Source organism: Octopus sinensis, linkage group LG2, assembly GCF_006345805.1.
Source record: "Octopus sinensis linkage group LG2, ASM634580v1, whole genome shotgun sequence".
NCBI classification, from domain to species: Eukaryota; Metazoa; Mollusca; class Cephalopoda; order Octopoda; family Octopodidae; genus Octopus; species Octopus sinensis.
The window spans coordinates 96,879,340-96,900,709 of record NC_042998.1 but is presented as its reverse complement, the minus strand read 5'-3'; the positions used below and the strand labels follow the sequence as shown (position 1 = coordinate 96,900,709).

Genomic DNA, 21,370 nt, shown 5'->3' with positions numbered 1-21,370 from the left:
TTTTTAACCTGCAGAATATATAGCTTTCTTATTTTGTTACTTATTTTAGGCTTTTTTCTTTTCTATGAAAATTTCTCTCTTATAATGTTCATTTGAGATTTGTGTTCTGATTAATGTAAAAATGTATCTTGAAAGTTTAGTTGATCTCTCTTATCAAGCTGAAATTAAAAAAAGAAATTGATTTCAGGTTAACAATAAGTGAACTGCAAAGCGAGAAAAATGAACTTTTCAAAGAAGTGAAACTTCTACAACAAAAGCTCCATGGGGAAGTACCAAAAGTAAGTAAAATATTCCCAGTCTTCTATGAAAAACATGTTTGGGGCATTGGAAATATTAGCTTGCTTGGAAAAAGATGAGGGTTCGTGACAGGAAGGGCAGCTGGCTGTTGAAAATCTGCCTCAAATTCCATCTGATCCAGCAAACATGCAAAAGTGGATGCTAAAAATGGTGATACATTGTCTATTTATTGTTTCAGATGACTGAAGACATGTTACAGAAAGCTAGAAGCTATGATTCTTTAATATCTAAAAACACAGAGCTTACAGTACAACTGAAAACATTGAAACTTGAAAAAGATAAACAATCCTCTGAAATTTTCCAGGTAAGATATTTTTTTATTCTTTTACTTGTTTCAGCCATTTGATTGCGACCGTGCTGGAGCACTGCTTTAGTCGAACAATTCGACCCCAGGACTTATTCTTTGTAAGCCTAGTACTTATTCTATTGGTCTCTTTTGCTGAACCGCTAAGTTACAGGGATGTAAACACAACATAGGTTGTCAAGCGATGGTGGGAGGACAAACACAGACACACAAGCACACACACATGTGCACACACACGCACACACACACATACACACACACACACACACACACACACACACAACAGGCTTCTTTCAGTTTCCGTCTACCAAATCTACTCACAAGGTTTTGGTTGGCCCGAGGCTATAGTAGGAGACACTTGCCCAAAGTGCCACACAGTGGGACTGAACCTGGAACCATGTGGTTGGGAAGCAAGCTTCTTACCACACAGCCATTCCTACGCCTCATTAAAAAAACCCTAATAGAATGGTGTTTCAAAACTGTAAGATCAAAGATTTTCAATTTATGCTTCCGTTGGTCATTAAAATTGCCAAATTATAATTGTTCACAATGAATCAGTCATTTGATACTTTCTGTCATTGAATTGCGAGCTGGCAGAATTGCTATCATGTCAGACAATATGCTTACTGACATTTCTTCTCGCTCTTTATGCTCTGAGTTCAAATATGGCCAAGGTCAACTTTGACTTTCATCAGCAGGGGGGATCTAGGATTTTATTTTTGGGGTGTTGCCCAAAAGTTTCAGAAGAAATACCATATAAGGAGGGAATTCGTAACAAAGGGGCACATTTTTATGTATTCTTTGTTTTAGCAGACCATAAGCATATGAAACAGTAATGCTGTGAAACTGCTGGAAATAAAATAACAATGTTATTATATTTGCAACAGAGCAGCTAGAAAGGATGTTGCCCGGGCAACTAGGGCAACACCCCTGTATCCGCCACTGATAAGTACCAGCTGAGCATGGGGGTCAGTGTCATTGACTTCCCTTTCCCCTAAAATTGCTGGCCTTGTGCCAAAGTTTAAAGCATTATTATGATTAAGTAGTGAACTAACAGAGTCATTAACACTTTGGGCAAAGTGCTAAGTGGCATTTCTTTCAGCTCTTTAGAGTCTGATTCAAGCATGGCCAAGTTCAACTTTATTTTTCCTCCTGTTGGGGTCGATAAAATAACTACCAACCAAATACTGGGACCAATGGTATTGACTCACTCCCTTCCTTAAATTTCAGGCCTTGCACCTATATTTGAAATGATTATTAACATGGTCATAATTATTATGATAATGTCACTGATCAATTCTGAACAGTAAAGTTGTATATTAATAATTCTCAGATAAATTTCTAATTATATATATTTTAATCAGCTTGTTATAAAGTAGTCTTTAATAAATTTTTTTTTAACTTAATTCTTAATGTGATGGTGCTTTGTAAAGAAAAGCATAGTATTTAATATAATATATAATTAAATATGTATGGATAGAAAAATAGACGTAAAACAAATGATCAATGAAAAAAATGATTAATGTGAGTAGTAAAGTGAAAGTAATGCTGCATCTATTTATATCATCTGTTACATGTGACTTGTTATCATTACAGCTAAAAGATGAACTGAAGAATTTTAGACCAGAATTCTTTGAAGAGATTGAAGATTTGAAGTACAATTATAGAGAAGCTATGAAAAAACTTGCACTTTATGAAAATAAATGACAACAAGAGAAAAAGTAGTCCTTTGGTAACACTTTTCCCATAATTTTCTTCAATCACCACAGAGATTCACCCATCCATCTTTCCCCTCTTATTTCATTGTGGAATTATTTAAATATCTTAGAGGATCGATACCACTATAATAGTGGAGGAAGAAACTGAAAGGGGACAAAAGCTGATGAGCTAGTAGATGTTCATAAATGCAGGCTTGCCTATCAAGTAAGCTAATTTTCCATGGGAGGAGGTATTCTAGTATGTGTGTATGATGATGTGCATCTCTCACAGCATTTCCCTTAATCAATCTGCATCCTGTCAAATTCTCTGTATCATTTCTCTTGTATTAACGTTCCAGTAACTTGAAGGTATGTCCAGATACATCTTCACCATCTACTCTCTTTTTTCCATCTGGAGTAGCCATTATTTCCTCTGCAGTAAGACGTTCCTGTCTATCATACTTTAACCTCTCATCAACTGGTATAAAGCCAGCTCCCTCAATACTACACATCCCCAGTTAAAGGGTTTTGTGTTGCAAGTTACTTAGTGATCTCACTGGTGCTGGTATGTGTCACGAAAAAAGCACCCAGTACACTCTGTAAAGTGGTTGGCATCAGGAAGGGTACCCAGCCATAAAAACCAAGTTAAAGCAGACACTAAAGCATGGTGCAGTCTTCTGACTTACCAATTCCTGTCAAACCATCCAACCCATGTCAGCATGGAAAACAGACATTAAATGATGATGATATGCAACAGTTTTGTGTTTTGTAGTAGGTTATTAGTTACTCCGAGCTATTATTATTGTTTTCTCTCTCAGAAACCAGAGTTCATTGTTTGTTGTGAGGCAATTTTGGTTGTGGCAAATAGCTAAGGTTTCCATTAAAAGTCATTTGACATTATTAAATCTTCTAAGAGGATTATTTTGTATGGTTTTCATTTCTTTTCAATGTGGGTCACTGAATTTAACAATAGTAATCGATAACAAACATGTTAAGATAAATATTTCATGTATTATGTGTAAAGTTATTCATATATTCTTTTTAGTGTGCTTCCTTATGGCAGCACCATCACTGATGTCTTAAAACAATTTGAAAAGCCAGATGATAAGTGCAGCCGGAATGAGAAGATTGGGTGCAGCCTTATTATTTGGTATGGCTGACTGGACATTCAACCTGTTTTGACACTGGAGGCATGCACAAGAGTATACAAAAATATGTACACACAGAGAGAAAGGGAGGGAGAGGGAAAGAGAGTAAGAGAGAGAGAGAGAGAGAGTACAATTTATTAACTGAACATCTTTGACATGAACATTTTCCCTCTCCTCATACACATAAAGAGAAATATATTTGCATAAATAAACAGAGAGAGAGAGAGAGAGAAAGAGACAGAAACATTAAAACATCTAATGTCAAATAGGCCAGCAATGAATCAATAATGCCAAATAGGTGGCACCAAAATGCTGTGTCAAAGCATCTCATACCTGGCACAACAGTCATTGATTGCTGCAGTGCCTCTTTGTGTAGAGATGTTAAAGTGTGCAACAGGATTGTAGCACAGATTAAAGAACAGCATATCCAAGGTGCAAACTCTGCTGCACTGATTTCCAATCTTTTAAGGCACTAAAACTGTAATGGTACTCTGTCACCTTTAAAAGTTTTCTCTACTAAGAAACTGGTATTAAAATTATTTAAAAATAGATGGGTGCTTGGACTTTGCCACATTGAAATTACTATACACTGATATTAACTGGCACTTTGCTGGTTACTACAAGTGTTTCCATTGAGCTGATCTATGGAACAGCCTGCTTGTAAAAATTAACATGCAAGTAGCTGAGCACTCCACAAACATGCATTCCCTTAATGTAGTTCTCAGAGAGATTCTGTGTGATGCAGTGTGTGGCAAGGTTGGCCCTTTGAATTTACAAGTACAATTGTATTTTGTCAGCTGAGTGAACTGGAGCTATATGAAATAAAGCATCTTGCTCAAAGGCACAATGTGTTGCTGGAAATTGAACTCACAACCTTATGATTGTGAGCTGAATACCGTAACCACTAAGCCCTGCACCTTCACATACATTGGTATAGTGCTGTAAAAAAACACTCAAGTTTTTCTTCATATTGTGATCTTTTTGACTCACCTTTAAAACTAATATTAATCTTTTTTACTATAGGCACAAGGCCTGAAATTTGGGGAAGGGGGGATAGTCGATTACATCAACCCCAGTGTTTCACTGGTACTTAATTTATCAACCCCAAAAGGATGAAAGGTGAAGTTGACTTTGGTGGAATTTGAACTTAGAACACAAAAATAGCTGAAATACTGCTAAGCATTTTGTCTGTCATGCTAACAACTCTACCAGCTCACTGACTTAATAATAATAATAATAATAATGATAATAATAATAATAATAATAATAACAACAACAATAACAATAACAACAACATCAACAACAACAATCATTGTTGTTATCATCATCATCATCATTATCATTATGACCATTGTCTTCTCCTATCAGTGAAGTAACGACAAAGGTCAATTTAAGAGTAGCCTCGTTATTGTTGTTCTTATTAACTCCTACTCAACTCTGACTGAACAGTTGTTCTAGCCATGGCTATCTTATTTTCTCTCAGGTATTGTATGTCTAGAGCAACATTGTCTTTCCATTTTTAAGATGGTAGGGTATAATTTTGAAGGAAATTTAGCTGTTATTTCTAGCAGGTCGCATTATCATTTAATAGCTATCTTGGCTTGTGATTAGTCACTAATGTAGATATTTTCTGCTGTGTTATCTTTTGTTAAAAAACTCTGTTAAAGCTACTCCTTAGATATAATTTATTGCAAAAATTACCCCTTTAATCATAATCATCATCATCATCATTTTAATGCCCAGAATTCACTTAGGTAGATTTTCTGCAGCTGGATGCTCTTCCTGTGTCTAATCCTCACCTGTTTTCAAGTAAGGTAATATTTCCCTATGGCCAAACATGTTTTGATGGCAGATTGGAAACAAGGGATTCCACATATAAAACAATGATGCTCATTTATAACTGCCCCACTGATGTCCAAACAAGGAGACAAACACACACACAAATATGGCAGGCCTGTTTTAGTTTCCATATACTAAATCCACTTACAAGGCTTTACTTATTTACATATTTTAGCCTCTCAGCATCTCACATAAAACCATCTCCCTCTTTCAGATAATCTCCATCCCAATAACTAGTTGTTAGGGGCAAGTTATTTGATGATGTCACGCGTGCCAGTGGCATGAAAAGTGCACCCAGTGCGCACAGTTAAGTAGTTGGTGTTAAGAAAGGCATCCAGCTGTAGAAATCATGCCAAAGCTGACACTGGAGCTTGAGACAACCCTGCGGTTTGCCTACTAAAGGTGCGTGGCTTAGTGGTTAGGGTGTTGGAATTATGATCTTAAGATTGTGGTTTCGATTCCTGGACCAGGCAGCACATTGTGTTCTTGAGCAAAACACTTCATTTCATGTTGCTCCAGTCCACTCAGCTGGCAAAAATAAGTAATTCTGTGATGGAGTGGCATCCTATCCAGATGGAGAATTTATATGTTATGAAACTGGGAAACCAGCCCTTTGCGAGTCGGCATGGCTTGAAAAAGTAACTTTACTTGCCAGATCCTGTCAAACCATCCAACCCATACTGGCATGGTAAAAGGATATTGACTCTTAACCCTTTAAACCAACCATATCTGTCCCAAATATTCTACCTCTTTTATGATCAAACCAACCAGATCTGACCTCTCACACCTACCTTATAATGTCATTCTAAAAGTAAACAATCACATCATTGAATTCTCAAAGTTATGAGATAAAGCATGATTAATTCAAATTAGTGTGAATAAATAAGCATTACATTTAACAGAGTAATGTGAATGCTAATGGGTTGATGCTGATGATGTTCTCTTTGAAGGTCTCTTGATACTGTCACATAACTTAGCTGTATTTACAACTCTTCCATATTGATGGAATTTTAAAATTAACAAGAACATTTCTGAAGATTCTAGAACGAAATAATTTTTTGATGAAAATACCTTTTTTATTAAAAAGGTACTTAGTCTGTTGAGGCACAGTTACTCAAAGAATCAAGTGATACAAGGTTGAGTGTGAAAACCTTACTACGTCCAAGATATTACATTTGTCACTTCAGTTCGTCTTGTTGAATAGACGCTGCATTAACTTCTGATGTATGGTACTCTGCATTTTCATCAACAATTCAAATACTTATTATACTTCAATTTGTGGACCCTTCCCACATATAAAAAGCATGATAAAATAAATATATATAAAAAATAGTCAATAATATTTATATAAGTGCTTTAAATTAAACATTAAAAAAACAATTTGTTTTTGTATTTTTGTATTTAATTTCTGTTTTTAGACTATATTTTTTTATAATTATAAAAAACTCTAATATATGTTTTGCAATGTATAAATCATAAATAAAATTATATTTCATTTTTATACTTGTTTTCATTTTGTTATTTTTCAAAATTTCATTTTAATGAACTTTTAAATGTTTCAGAAAAACAAAACAAAATAGAAAAATAATCCATTAAGCACCTACCATACTCTGAATTCCTTGTTTCTCTGGGTATAGATACATTGAAGCTCTGACATCTGGCAACTGGCTTGGTAAACACCCACAAAATTATTAACCATTGTGCCAACAACCACCTTGAGCACCTTTTTGAACTCCATGTGTATAACACATGTGGGCATGCCTACAAAGTCAGAAAACAGCACAGCTCCCATGACTTTCGGATATATTTTTTCACACTAAGAGTTGCTGAAGCATGGAACAAAATACCTGCATCAGTTGTTAGTTGCTGAGACATTGCATCCTTTAAAACCTCCATGTTTCTTGAAATTCACCAACACTACACCTGATATCCCCTCCCTCCATACATATGCACACATGTATATCATGATTCATACACTGTTCACTTTCCTGACTTTTGTAAATAATTCTATGTATTGTACATGCACCTTGAATGAGTTGTAGTGCACCTGAGCACTATACACAATAATCTCATTATTATTATTATTTTAAGAAACAAACTATAATTGTTTTGTTGTTAGTATTGTTGTTGTTTAATCTATGGTCTAAGATATCCCAGCTATGACCATCCTGTCTTTATTGCAGTATATCTAGAACCACATTATCCAATGTATCATTCTTTATTTTATGATGGGAGAGTGTCACTTAGTGGAAATTTGACTGCCATTTCTAGCATATTGATAGATTTCATAGAGGCTGTTTGTCGACTTACTGTTTTGATCTCCCTTTGTGATATTGGATAAGTTTGTATTTAAAGTTATTGATAAGAAGCAGCACAAAATATAGATACAGAAAAGGAAAAACAAGCATTCCAAGAAATCAGTAAATTAACCTTTTTAATGCCAACCTGCCCAAGACATCCCTAGTTCTGTAAAGCAAGCTTCTTGTAAAGAGATCTAGATTAAAAACTTCCACTAGAATTTTATGTAAATTCAAATTACAAATATGAACTTATTAATAGTTTCAGATTTTGGCACAGGCCAGATGTTTTTGAGGGGAGGGGTAAGAGTCGACTATATTGACCCCAGTACTTGACTGGTACTTATTTTATTGGCCCTGAAAGGATGAAAGGTAAAGTCAACCTTGGTGGAATTTGAACTCAGAACATAAAGAACAAAATGCTGCTAGTCATTTTTGCCCACCTTTATAACTCGCATGCTAATGCTTTTACCAGTGCAGTGTAATGGTGACACACTTGTCATTTAAACATAGCAGTGTGGGTTTAAGTCCTACGTGTATGGAAAGCCTTACTTTTTTTGGTGTTAGGAAGGGCATCCAGCTGTAGAAACTATGCCAAATCAGAGTGGAACCTGGTGCAGCTCTATAGTTTACCAGTTCCAGTCAAACCGTCTAACCCATGCCAGGGTAGAAAGTGGACATTAAATGATATGATGATGAGGATGATGACTGCCTTATAAGAAACTTAATGACAAAATCATTTTAGTAAATTCTTCATTATTTTTGAGATTGTTACTTGAAGTGAGCTGGTAAATGAAGATATATTTTGCTGGCTATGTGAATAAAAACTGAAACACACCAAAATATGTATTGCCAGATATAAATATATTGGATGTTGACTATTTACAATGGATGACATGCATGTTTGCTGACTGAGAGATGGATTGCTCTGAAATTATAGAAAGCTTTCTGTGTGATAACATGTGGTCAGCCCCAAAATATACAAAGTCCACTGTGTAAATTTCTGTGATGACAGAGTTCTTTTGCTATCTGTCCTTGGCCATCTGCTGACTGAGATAATGAAAAAAACTGTGCCATGTCTGTAGAAGTTAACTTATGAGACACCATGTGAATGTTCAGAACAGAAGGGGCCTGTCCAAGAACCTGGAACTGTTTGCAGAAATGTCTGGAAATGTCATCATGGCAAAAATGGAAGCATGTGTTGTTCAGATGTCTAATTGAGCAGCAAAAAGGTGTTTTATAAGATACAAGAAAGAACATTCTAGAAAAACAACTTCACACAGTTTGATTGCTTAACAGACCTGTGGTGGTTCACTCAAAGTGTCTGGTAGATAAAGTTTTGAATCACCATTACAAGATTAGCTGAAAGAAATGTGTAGTTTAGCAGAGATATAGCAATAAAATGGATTTAATAGAAATAAGTCTTCTTGGAGCCTACATGTTCAGAAGCTTATCCAGACTTTTAAAGCATCTTACCTCGCTCTGGCCAGGTAACCTTATACTTCCTCTACAGCAAGACACCTGTATTTCTCAATATCACCTTTTCATCATCCAACACAAGATCACCTTAGGTTGAGAGTGCATGACACCCTGTTAAATGGACAGCAGTATGTTATAAGTTAATCATCAGCAGTCATTGTTACTTTCAGTCAGGTGGACTGGAACAGTGTGAAATGAGAATTGAAGCCATGATCTAATGATTGTGAGTCCAACACTCTAAACACAAGGCCAGATATTTTCAAAAATTAAATAGAAATGAGGGCAAATTAATCAGCATTGTTATGTTTGTTGTAAAGAAGAGCATCAGTTGTAGAAACCATATCAAAGCAGACATTTGAACTCATTGCAGTTCTCTAGCTTGATCCATCCAACCGAAACCAGCATGGAAAACAGGTATTAAACAAATATGATGATAGTGGTGGCGGTGGCGATGGTGTTGGTGATAAAGATAATGATGTTAACAATAGTTTGTAGCTAATTTGTTATGTCCCAATAATTATGATAATAGCCATTGCATGAGTAATAATTCTGCAGCTATTCTAGGCTTACAACACTAAGTAGAAAGTTAATATTGGGAGATTCAGTTGTTAAATAAGACTGGGAATTCTCTAAGATACATAAGTTCAGTTATCAGCTGAAGAACCTCAAGAAAGCTTTAAAAAATGCTCAATAAAATTGCTAATTAGAAACAATTTGTGAAGATTTATTTATTTATTTTAGATTTATTCAAATTCATCATTACTTTTAGTTAATAATTCCAATAATTTAACCCTTCTGATACCAACCTGCTTGAGACCATTTCTGGTTCTATGATACAAATTTTCTGTTACAAATAATCTACATTAAAATCTTCAATCAAAATCTCATGTTAATTTATAGTCCCAAACACCATCTTAAAATAACCACAAAGTTATTTTACGAAATTCTTCAATATTTTCCAAATTATTTTTATACATTGGCAACATAATTCAACAGAAATATGGTAACAAAAGGCTTAAACAATACAACAAAATAGATTTTAAAATGGTATTAAGTCTATTATATGGAAGCTATTAGCATTGAGGTTAAATTATTACCTCCGCCTCAGTCGTGTTTGTTTGTCCGTGGACAAGATATCTCAAGAACTGCTGGATTCAGATGAAACTTTCAGGGATGTTTGGCCATATGACTGGCACGACCTGATTAAATTTTGGGATTGATCTGGTACCAGAAAAGGATTCTGAATTATTTTTCCTGTTTTTTTTTACTTAATTTTTGAGGGCAGTCGGGTTCATTTTTAGTATTCTTGTTTGTGAGAGCAGTCGAGTATATTTCAGATATTCTCATTTTAAAAATCATCTCTGGCTACTTGTTGAGAGGAGTTAGTGTTGCTTTGGCAGAGGTTTGTGCTCTCTGCATGCTCTTGTTATTATGTTCAATGGAGTGATATTCCAAGAATAGCAGTGTCAGCAGAATAGAAGACTGAATATATTATATTACACTGTCCTGTGATTAAATACCATTATGTTTAACTTTATCTTCCATCCCTCAAGAGAGTAATAAAATATGTCATGTTTGATAGCAATATATACCAAAATTCAATTTATATTTCCACAATGCTTGCTCATAACATGATACAGTGCTTGAATGTTGTGCACAACCATCATCATCATTGCCACCTCCTCTCTTTCTCCCTCTACCCCCTCTTTCTCCTTCCTTCCTCCTTTAGTATCCATTTTTTCCATACTGGTATGAGCTGGGCGATCGTGCTATTAATCTCAGTTGTGTGTTAAGTGATGTACACGTTTTTGCTATCTTTATAGATTTATTTTTCTTTCTCTGCACTAAGGATGGAATGGAATAATATCATTTATTATTGACACAAAGTCACAAATGTTGGGAATTGCTGAAATAAATCTTCAGAACTTAACTATGCTTATTTTATTGATTCTATACAGAATGATCTAAGTGGGGTTTGCTCTCAGAATGTAAAGGAATGCAACTAAACACCACAAGGCATTTTGTTTGGTACTCTACTGATTTAATATTATCAAGTATAAAAATAAAAATAATGACAGAAAATATTTAAAACAAATGTATGATAAAGAATATAGGAAAAATATCTATTTTGAACTGTGAATTACTGGTGCATTAATGGCGTTTTGTTATCATACTGTATTTATCTTTATATATGTATATATCATCATCATTTAACGTCCGCTTTCCATGCTGGCGTGGGTTGGACGGTTTGACTGAGGACTGGCAAGCCAGGTGGCTGTACCAAGCTCCAATCTGATCTGGCAAGGTTTCTACAGCTGGTGGTGGTGGTGATGTTGATGGTGATGGTGATGATGATGGTGGTGGTGGTGGTGGTGGTGGGTGGTGGTGGTGGTGGTGGTGGTGGTGGTGCTGCTGTTGCTGCTGCTGGCATAGGTTGGATGATTTAATAGAATCTGCTGGGTTCAAAGACTGCATGGTGCTCCAGTGTCTGCTTTGGCATGGTTTCTGTGGCTGGATGCCATTCCTAATTCCAGCCACTTTACAGTGATACCTGAGTGCTTTTCTCATGTCTCTGGCACTCAAGAGGTTGCCATGCAGCTTACAAGACTACGAAACTTGAGGGTAGGGATTAGCTTTGGGAGCAGAGCTGGTTCTTGTAGAGGAGCAACATGGTTACTCACATTTAGGGGAAGGAGAGTGAGAATGGATCAGCAGTAGCTGCAAAGAGATAAATAGTGGGGATGGGGTGTCCAGGTGGCCCCTTAAGGTATGAAGTGAATAGAAGTGAAAGGGGCCAGAGAAACTAGGTGTGTGAGTGGGTGAGGGTTTGGAAGAGTGCATGGGACATGATGGAAGAGATTGGGGAAATAGGAGAGAATACAAGAGGTGGGTAACAGCTGTAAAGATTGAATAGGGTTAAAGTGTGGATGTAGGGAGTGATGGATATGGGGGTAGGAGATGGCCAATGATGTCGAAAGAAAAAGAAGGAACAGCTTGTTTGGTTTCAATCCTGGAATTGTGATTTCATTAGTGATTGAGAGTACAGTCACTAAAGAAATTACTATTCAAGAATGGAAACCAGTCTGGCTGTTTTCTATCTTAATACAGATGGATTGTTTCATAATTTTTCTATACACAGTGTTGGTTAAAAATCCGTCCATCCATATATATATCATCATCATCATCATCATTGCTTAATGTCCATTGTCCATGCTGGCATGGGCTGGACGGTTTGATGAGGGCTGGCAAGCTGTAAGGTTGCACCAGACTCCAATCTGATTGGGCATGGTTTCTACAGCTGGATGCCCTTCCTAGTGCCAACCACTCTGAGAGTGTAATGGGTACTTTTATGTGCCACTGACATGGGTGCTGTTTGCATGACACCAGTGTCTGCCATGACTGCAATTTTACTTGGCTTGATGAGTCTGCTTCTCAAGCACAACATAATGCCAAAGGTCTCAGTCATTACCTCTGTGAGTCCCAACACTCAAAAAGTGCTCTTCACATGCCACCAGCATCAGCCACTTTGCTTCTGTGAGGCCCAACATTTGAAAGGTGCATTTTATGTGCCACTGGCATGGGTGCCAGTTATGTGACACCAGCATCAGCTACGACTATGATTTCACTTGGCTTGACAGGTCTTCTCAAGCACAGTATATCACCAAAGGTCTCGGTCACTAATCATTGCCTCTGTGAGGTCTAAAGTTTGAAGACCATGCTTCACCACCTCGTCCCATGTCTTCTTGGACCATGAATTCCTGCCACAGTTAGAGTTCGGCACTTCTTTACACAGCTGTCCTCATCCATACACATCACAGGACCATACCAACGCAGTTGTCTTTCTTGCACACCACATCTGATGCCTCTTATGCCCAACTTTTCTCTCAAGATGCTTACACTCTGTCAAACATGCACACTGGCATTGCACATCCAGTGAAGCATACTGACTTAATTTATTTCAAGCCTATGCATGTCTTCAGCTGTCACAGACCATGTTTTACTACTGTGTAGCATAGCTGTTTGCACACAGGAATCATACAATCTGCCTTTCACTCTGAGGGCGAGACCCTTTGTTGCCAGCTCTCTTAACTTTGCCCAGCCTATTCTTATTCTCGTAGCTACACTCTTGGAACATCCACCTTAGCTACTAACTTGATCACCTAGATAACAGAAACTACCCACTACCCCTAGCTTACCCACCTGGCAGTTGATGGAGTCTATTTTCTGTACATTTTCAGTGTTTATTGTACCTGTGCATCTTCCACACACAAAAGCTATTTTCCCAGTTAACTTTCCTCTGATATTGCTGCACCTCTTATGTATCCATAGCTTACACTGGGTGCATCTTATGGAGTTTCTACCTATGCTTTTCCTACAGATCAAGCATGGTCATTTACCTGAAGGGATATGTGATTTGTCTGCCTTCCTAATTACTAAAACTTTGGTTTTTGTAGGTTAACTCTAAAGTCCTTCGATTCTAGACCTTACCTCCAGACCTGGAACTTCTTCTCTAGTTCTGATAGGGATTCAGATATAAGAACAAGATCATCAGCATAGAGGAGCTCCCAGGGGCAGCCAATCTTCAATTCCTCTGTTATTGCCTGGAGGACTATGATGAACAAGTGGGGCTGAGGACCGATCCTTGGTGAACCCCTACTTCTACTCTGATTTCTTCACTGTACTCATTGCCAACTCCCACCTTACCGATAGCTTCCCTGTACATGGCTTGTACAGCTCTCACCAACCATTTGTCCATCCCTAGTTTCTGCATTGAGCACTAGATAAGGGATTGGGGGACCCTGTCAAAGGCTTTCTTCAAGTCAACAAAAGCCAAGTACAGAAATTTATCTTTGGCTATGTATTTCTTCTGCAGCTGCTTTACCAGAAATATAGCACCAGTGCTGCTTCTCCCTGGTACAAAACCAAACTTCATTTCATCTAGACTAACTTTCTTTCTAATTAGTTGGGCTATGACCCTCTCCATAACAATCATCACCTGATCCAACAATTTGATACCTCTGTAATTATTTCTATCTAAGGCATTACCTTTACCTGTGTAGCAGTTGACTATGGTGCTGCTACACCAGTCATTGAGTATGACTCCTTCATGAACCATACGATTTACAATACAAGTGAGTAGACCATAACCGACACTGCCATGTATCTCAGCAGTGATTCCTGATGGGCTGGGGCCTTTCCCTATCTTCATATCCTTAATTGCTTAATCTACCAAGATATTTTCAATTTAGCTAGCTGTTCCCTCAACTGGGTCAACATTTGACAGACTCTCCTCTGATTCATACCCAGTGGACTTCTTTCAGTTTGCCATCTCCCAGATCCACTCAAGCTTTGGTTGGTTTGAGGCAATAGTAAAAGACACTTGCCCAAGCTGTCATTCAGTGGAACTGAACCCAAACCACATAGTTGGGAAGCAAAATTCTTAACTACACAGCTATATGTATTCCTATGCTGATAAGATAAATATATTTTACTGGTGTGTTATCAGAATGCCAGAATGAATTTGTTTTTGTTGGTTATAGGATAATATTATACTATCATAGATATAATGCTTAACGTAAATAAAGTTAAGTGCTTTGCTTAACGATGCAGTGCAACTCTAAAAGCAGAATATGAATTCATACTTTATAAACTAATGGATCTGACAGTTTATTCACTGAATTGTTAAACCTAATTTCAGGGTTCATAACTAAGCCAGGAAGCTTTTTTTTAGTTTCGTTACTTATAACAGCCATGCTTGGCTTAGCACAGGCATGGTGGAGTCCTTAAGAAGCTTGCTTTCCAACCAAGTGGTTTTGGGTTCAGTCCCAATGTGTGATACTTCAGGCAAGTTTTTTTCCATTTAGCTACCATTCTGGTAGACAGAAACGGAAAGAAGTGTGTCATATATATGTATATATATATATATATATATATATATATATATATATATATATATATTATTCTTTAACAAGAACAGTATTGACAGTGACTTCGAAGTTGCAACCAGCTAAACTATCATTGGACTGTAATTCATTTAAGTTCCTCTTGGCCAAGAAATCCAGTGAATTACAATGCTGGCTTAGTTGGCCGAAACTTTGAAATTACTGTCACGAAAGGGAATGAAAACTAAAAACTTTTACCTTGTTATTTCTTATGGTTATACCTAGATTTCAAGTTTTTTTTTAGCAAATAAAATAATTTGCCAGGCAAAATTCTCATCAGTAACTGTGCCATAACATTAACATATAATTTAGAGACAAAATAACATGTATCTTATCATTATATGTTATAATTTCTCAAATTCACTGCGCAAGTGCAGTTTCAGTCGGCAGTAAATGAAAAATGCCGAACTGGATTTACCAGGGGTAAACGGATAGGACCGCTCACCGCGATTGCGAGGGGACTCAGTCCGCTGCTTCCCGCCGAGGCGCCATCGTCGTCGATACATGCGCCAGTGGCAGCCGCTTGTTCCGTGGGCGGTCGTCTGCCGCCTCGTCAATGTTTGATTTCCGGGGCGCTGGCATCGGACGCACTTCCCTTCCGATCCGTCATCGCAACCCGTTTCCCATTGGGCCAGTAGGCGCAGGGTGTCTCCAGGTCACAGACGAGCACCCTGCCACTGCCGCCGGCTTCATGGCTGGCGGTTAGGACCCACGCGCTTCTCTCAACCGGGCCCGTTGCTCCACAAAAAGCGCAGGCATGTCTAACCAACGGAGACGGGCAAACGCACCTCGCCCTCAGCAAGAACGATGCAGCGAGTCGTAAAATATATAGGGTAGCGAATATTTTTAGAAATTTCACTTCCAGTGGCCTAGCATGTATAAAAGTCAATAGATTATATATATATATATCATGTGATCGACCAGACTATTAGATGTTATACATCACTGGTCACAATGCGTTTTGCATGGTTTTAGCTTTTGAATGATGCCACCCTGCTGGCTTAGATGAGCAGGCCAACATTCCCCCTGATTGGAAGGCTAGTCTGTTGCAGGGTAACCTATTTACAGCTGAGCGAACTGGAGAAACATGAAATGAAGTGTTTTGCTCAAAAACACAATGTGAGGCTCAGTACCAATCGTTAGATTATGAGTGCAACACTCTAACCACTAAGCTACATATATGTATATATGGCAAGTTAAGCAAAAATTTAGATTCAGATGAATATGGTACCTAAGTTGAGGCACCAGAATTTAGTACAGTATTATCCATACAATTTCAAAACAATTTCAAAATAAAGTGATTAAAATCAAAATAAGCAAGAGGATATTCAGAGGTAATGCAGTACGATCATTTCAAGCGACTCCATTTAATTGACCAATGCAATCATTACATCATTTAATTCTATGTATTTATGCAGCTGAGGATTGCTCTGCCATTTAAATTGATGTAATGATTGCATTGTTCAATCATTGACATGATTGTACTGCATTACCCCTGAATATCCTGTTGCTTATTTTGATATATGTATATATATATGTATGTGTGTATGTGTGTGTGCCTGTGTATATACTCTTACCTCAACATCATGTGAGCAAGCATCACTGTCATACACAAATGAAGGTTGGTGACAAAAAGGGCATTCAGCTATAGAAAATGTGCCTCAACAAATTCCATGTGACCCATGCAAGCATGGAAAAATGGACATTAAAACAATAATGATGATGATGTTGTCTAGGTACAGATCAGTAATATTAAGCAGACCTGTGGTCAATAGCATTCAAGCTATGACCATCCCTTTTATTACCTTTTTCTTTTTATCAGGGGCAGTATATCTTAAGATTTTATTATTAAATGTATCCCATTTTTAAAAAAGGTGCTAGTGTGTGATTTGAGTGAGATTTAGTTTGGCTGCTATTTCTAGCAGTTGAATGACTGTATGGAGACTCGTTTCTTCATTCATTTAATGTATGATTTTGTCAGATTGTAAATGTCAATGCTAATAATATCAATCAGGGTTTATCCGATTATTTACATTACAGAATAATGATCATCTAATTGTTGTTAATCATTCTAAGAACTATAAATGATTGAAAAAAAATCCCAACAAAAACAAAAACACAATGAAAACAGGGGAATGTGAGTGAATCCATTCAGAAACATGAAAAAGAGTATAGTGAAGGCAATGTTCTCTTTCGTGAGCCATGTTTGACGTATGCTGTAAGTCACTTAGTGTGATTAGAATATTTAGAAATTGCAATCTGTGGGTGGGCCATAATTACAGCAAAACTAGGAAAATGATGCCTTTAAGTGTATTAAATGTAGCAGTATATCTAATTGTAAGAAATCATCACCATCATCATCATCGTCCAATATCCATTTCCTATGCTAGCATGGACTGGATGGTTTGACAGGAGCTGGCAAGCTGAAGGGCTTCACCAGGCTCCAGTTGTCTGTTTTGGAATGGTTTTTATGACTGGATGGCCTTCCTAACATCAGCCATTTTACAGAGTGTACTGGATGTATTCTACATAGTGCCAACATAGATGCTTTTTATGTGGTGCCAACACAAGTACTTTTTACATGGCACCAGCATGGGTACTTTGCACGTGGTGCTGGCAAGGGTGCTTTTGATGTGTCACTGGCATGAGTGCTTATTATGTGGCGCTGGCACAGGTACTCTTCATGTGATACCATTACAGGTGCTTTTTTGCATAGTAGCAGCACAAGTGCTTTATTGTAAGAAATTAACTTCTCAAAAACTAAGTCCTCATCATAGATTTAACGCCCATTTTTCCGTGCTTGGATGGGCTGGATGAAGGTACATTTTTTATGGTTGGATGCCCTTCCAGTCACCAACCCTCACTTATTTCCAAATAAGGTAATATTTCCCCATGGTGCTATGTCTTTTCAATCAATGTCACTTTGTCAAATGTCTTTTGGTCCAATGTCTTTTTGTCTGATGATTTTTTTTGTCCAATGAAAAATCCTATTAGTAAAATTCTCAATGATTATTTGATTTTGACGTTCACCTTGTTTTCTATAGAGTTTATTGAAAATTGGACAAAAAGTTGTTGGACAGAAAAATCATCGGACAAAAAGATGTCAGACCAAAAGACATGGCCAAAGTGATGTTATACGAAATGGCATCAGACGAAAAGTCAGGTCATGTTTCCCCATAGCCAGACATGCTTTTGCAGAATGTTGGAAATGAATATCACTGGTTATATGGAAACTTAGAATTTCTTCATTAAAGCAATTTTATAATTGAGAATTCACTGATGTTTATCATTGAAGTTGATGGGAATATTTACTTTTCAATCATCATCATCATCATCATCATCGTTTAATGTCTGCTTTCCATGGGTTGGACGATTTTGACTGAGGGCTGGTGAACCAGATGGTTGCACCAGGCTCCAATCTTGATTTGGCAGAGTTTCTACAGCTGGATGTCCTTCCTAATGCCAACCATTCCGAGAGTGTAGTGGGTGCTTTTTACGTGCCACCGGCACGGGGACCAGTCAGGCAGTACTGGCAATGACCTCACTTGAATTCTTTTACATATGCCACCAGCACAGGTGCTAGTAAGGCGACTTTGGTAACAATCACGCTCGGATGGTGCTCTTGGCACCCTACAAACACAGGCACAAGTACCAGTAGGGCGACGCTGGTAATGATCACGCTCGAATGGTGCCCTTGAAGTGCCACTGGCATGGAAGCTGGTTAGCTGCTCTGTCAATGATCACACTCGTATGGTGCTCTTTAAATAAATTCCATGGTTTTTGCCAAATTTTTCATCTATTCTAAATAAAACTTTTTTGAAATGCTATATTCCCAAGTCATTCAAATACTTGTCCTGCTTATTAGCTTTCTTTGTAGGAAATGATTCACATCAAAGGAACCGATCAGTCAGAACTATATTACCTTAGCAATTTAGTACAGGTAATGTTAATTGCATGAAACAAGTATGGCTGTGTGGTAAGAAGTTTGTTCCCCAACCACATGGTTTCAAGTTCAGTATCACTGTGTGGAACTTGGAGCAAGTATCATCTGCCCAGGCTAACCAAAGGCTTGTGAATGGATTTGGGAGATGAAAACTGAAAGAAGCCTTCCATACATACGCACACACACACACACACATTCATAGTAACAAAGAACATCTCAGCCACTCTCAAAAGATCCTCTTCCCAAAACCCAAGAATACAAATTCAACTCCAGATTCTTTTTCAACACACACATACCCACAAATGGTATAACATTCATGATGAATCTCTCACATAGGATGGAATTCTTAAAAATTTATATCCAAATCCTGATGATCTCCTTTTATGTGGTACTACATGGGCATTGTCACATGACACTACATAGGCATTTTTATATGGCACCACATGGGCACTTCTATGTAGCACTGCCATGAGAGATTTACATCACCAGAAAGACTGGTCTTAACACTTCTGCTGTGGAGTACAGGTCTTCTTGAGTAAAGCAAGGCACCAGGCCTTTCAGTCCTTTGTCATCTCACCGGAAAGGTTCAGTGTCCTGAGGTTGTTCTTCAGTACTTCGTCCCATGTCTTCCTGAGTCTCTCCACTTCCATGTGTTCCATCCACTTTGAAAGACCAGCACTTCTTTATGGAGCTCTCAGTATCCATCTGCATCACACAATTAAACTAGCACAGTCTTCTTTCTTGCACACAGCAACAAATTCTTCTTATACCTAACTTCCCTCTCAAAACACTTGCACTCTGTCAAACATATACACTTACATTAACATCCAGCAGAGCATACTAGCCTCACTCCTTTCTAACCTTCACATGTCCTCTGCATTCAGGGTCCACATTTCACTACCATGTAGAATTGCTGTCTGTATACGTGCATCATACAATCTTCCTTTCACTTGGAGAGAGAAACCTTTTGTGGCCAACAGAAGTAACAGCTCTCAGATTTTCCTCCATCCTATTCTTATTTTAGCCATCACACTCACTGTGCATCCTCCTCCTATACTAATTTGGTGTCCTAGATATCAGAAATTATTTACTATCTCTAATGTGTCACCAGGGTATTTGAAAGAATCAATTTCCCAATCTCTAAAGTTTTTATGGATCCTGTGCATCTTCCACATATAAACACTACCTTCTCTGATAACCTTCCTTTTAACCCACTGAACCTCTTGTGTGTTCACAGCTTACACTGGGTACACCATATGGAGTTCCTACCTACACCTTTCCTATGAATTGAACAGAGCCACCTACATGGGCAGGGGTAGGGTCCTGTCAGTTTTCTTGCTTACTAGGACCTTTGTCTTGGCTGAGTTAACCTTAAAGCCCTTAGATTCCAAGTTTTGCTTTCATACCTGGAATTTCTCTTCTAGTTCTGATATAGTATCTGCTACAAAGGCTATATTATCAGAATATAGCTGGTCTTGAATTCCTCTGTTATGGCCTGGAGGCCAATGATGAAAAGGAGGGGACTAAGAACTGAGCCTTGAGGAACCCCTACCTGTACATCAAATTCTTTGCTGTACTCATGGTTAACTCTCACCTTACTGACCGCATCTTTGTACATGACCTGTACAGCTTTTACCAGTCACTCCTATCCCTAGCCTCCTTAGAGCCTACCATATCATACTACAGGACACTCTACTGAAGGCTCTCTCTAGATCAACGAATGCCAGGTATAATAATTTATTCTTAGTTAAATGCTTCTCTTGCAGTTATTTGACTATGAAAATAGTATCAGTTGTGCTTCTTCCCCAGACAAAGCTGAATTGCATTTCATCTAGCCAAATTCTGCTTCTAATTAATTGGGCTAAACTCTCTCTGTAATTTTCATCACCTGGTCCAGGAGTTTGATGTGCATGTATGTATGTTACTGCATCCTTGTTTAAACTAATTTGATTGTTATAAAGCAGTGTCCTTCATTTCCAGTTGTTTGTGGAAGCATGTCTGGTCATGTATCAAATTATATTATGGAGCGTGAGGGACGTGTATATTGCATTTTCTAAAATGGAAATGTTAATGACATTAACACTCTGCTAAATATACTGAGAAATTTGTGAGCTCTAGATGTGAATATGTTCAATGAACATTTGGATAAAATTTTTATCTGAGGTACCAAATGAGCCCATATCACAGCAAGAAACACAAAGAATAGTAGCTCTGTCAAATTCTTCAGTAGCAACTGTTTCGAAGTGAGGGCCAGGAAATGAGTGTGAAATAAGAAAAACCAGTCACACTAAAGGCAGTGCCCTAACATGGCCACAGCCTCTGGTTGAAACCAGTAAATGTAAAAGTAATATAGAACTGGTTGATGATTTTATGCGTTGAAAATTCACTCATCTATCTATGGCAGTGATTCTCAACTAGGGCCCA

General features: G+C 37.7%; 1 protein-coding gene across 2 annotated transcripts in view; it reads left to right on the top strand.

Moving 5' to 3' along the window:
- The window catches only part of LOC115225397 (centrosomal protein of 290 kDa-like), a 141,116-nt gene extending 136,903 nt beyond the window's left edge, over positions 1-4,213 (top strand). The window contains exons 56-59 of one of the 2 annotated variants that reach the window (XM_029796355.2): positions 188-278; positions 476-601; positions 2,198-2,333; positions 3,344-4,213. In XM_029796355.2, coding sequence (XP_029652215.2) covers positions 188-278; positions 476-601; positions 2,198-2,308 — 328 coding nt within the window. In that variant the 3' untranslated portion in view covers positions 2,309-2,333; positions 3,344-4,213. Of the gene's footprint in view, positions 1-187; positions 279-475; positions 602-2,197; positions 2,868-3,343 lie in introns of those variants that run through there. The other variant, XM_036498548.1, reaches the window with a different exon arrangement.
- Positions 4,214-21,370: the final 17,157 nt, after the last annotated feature.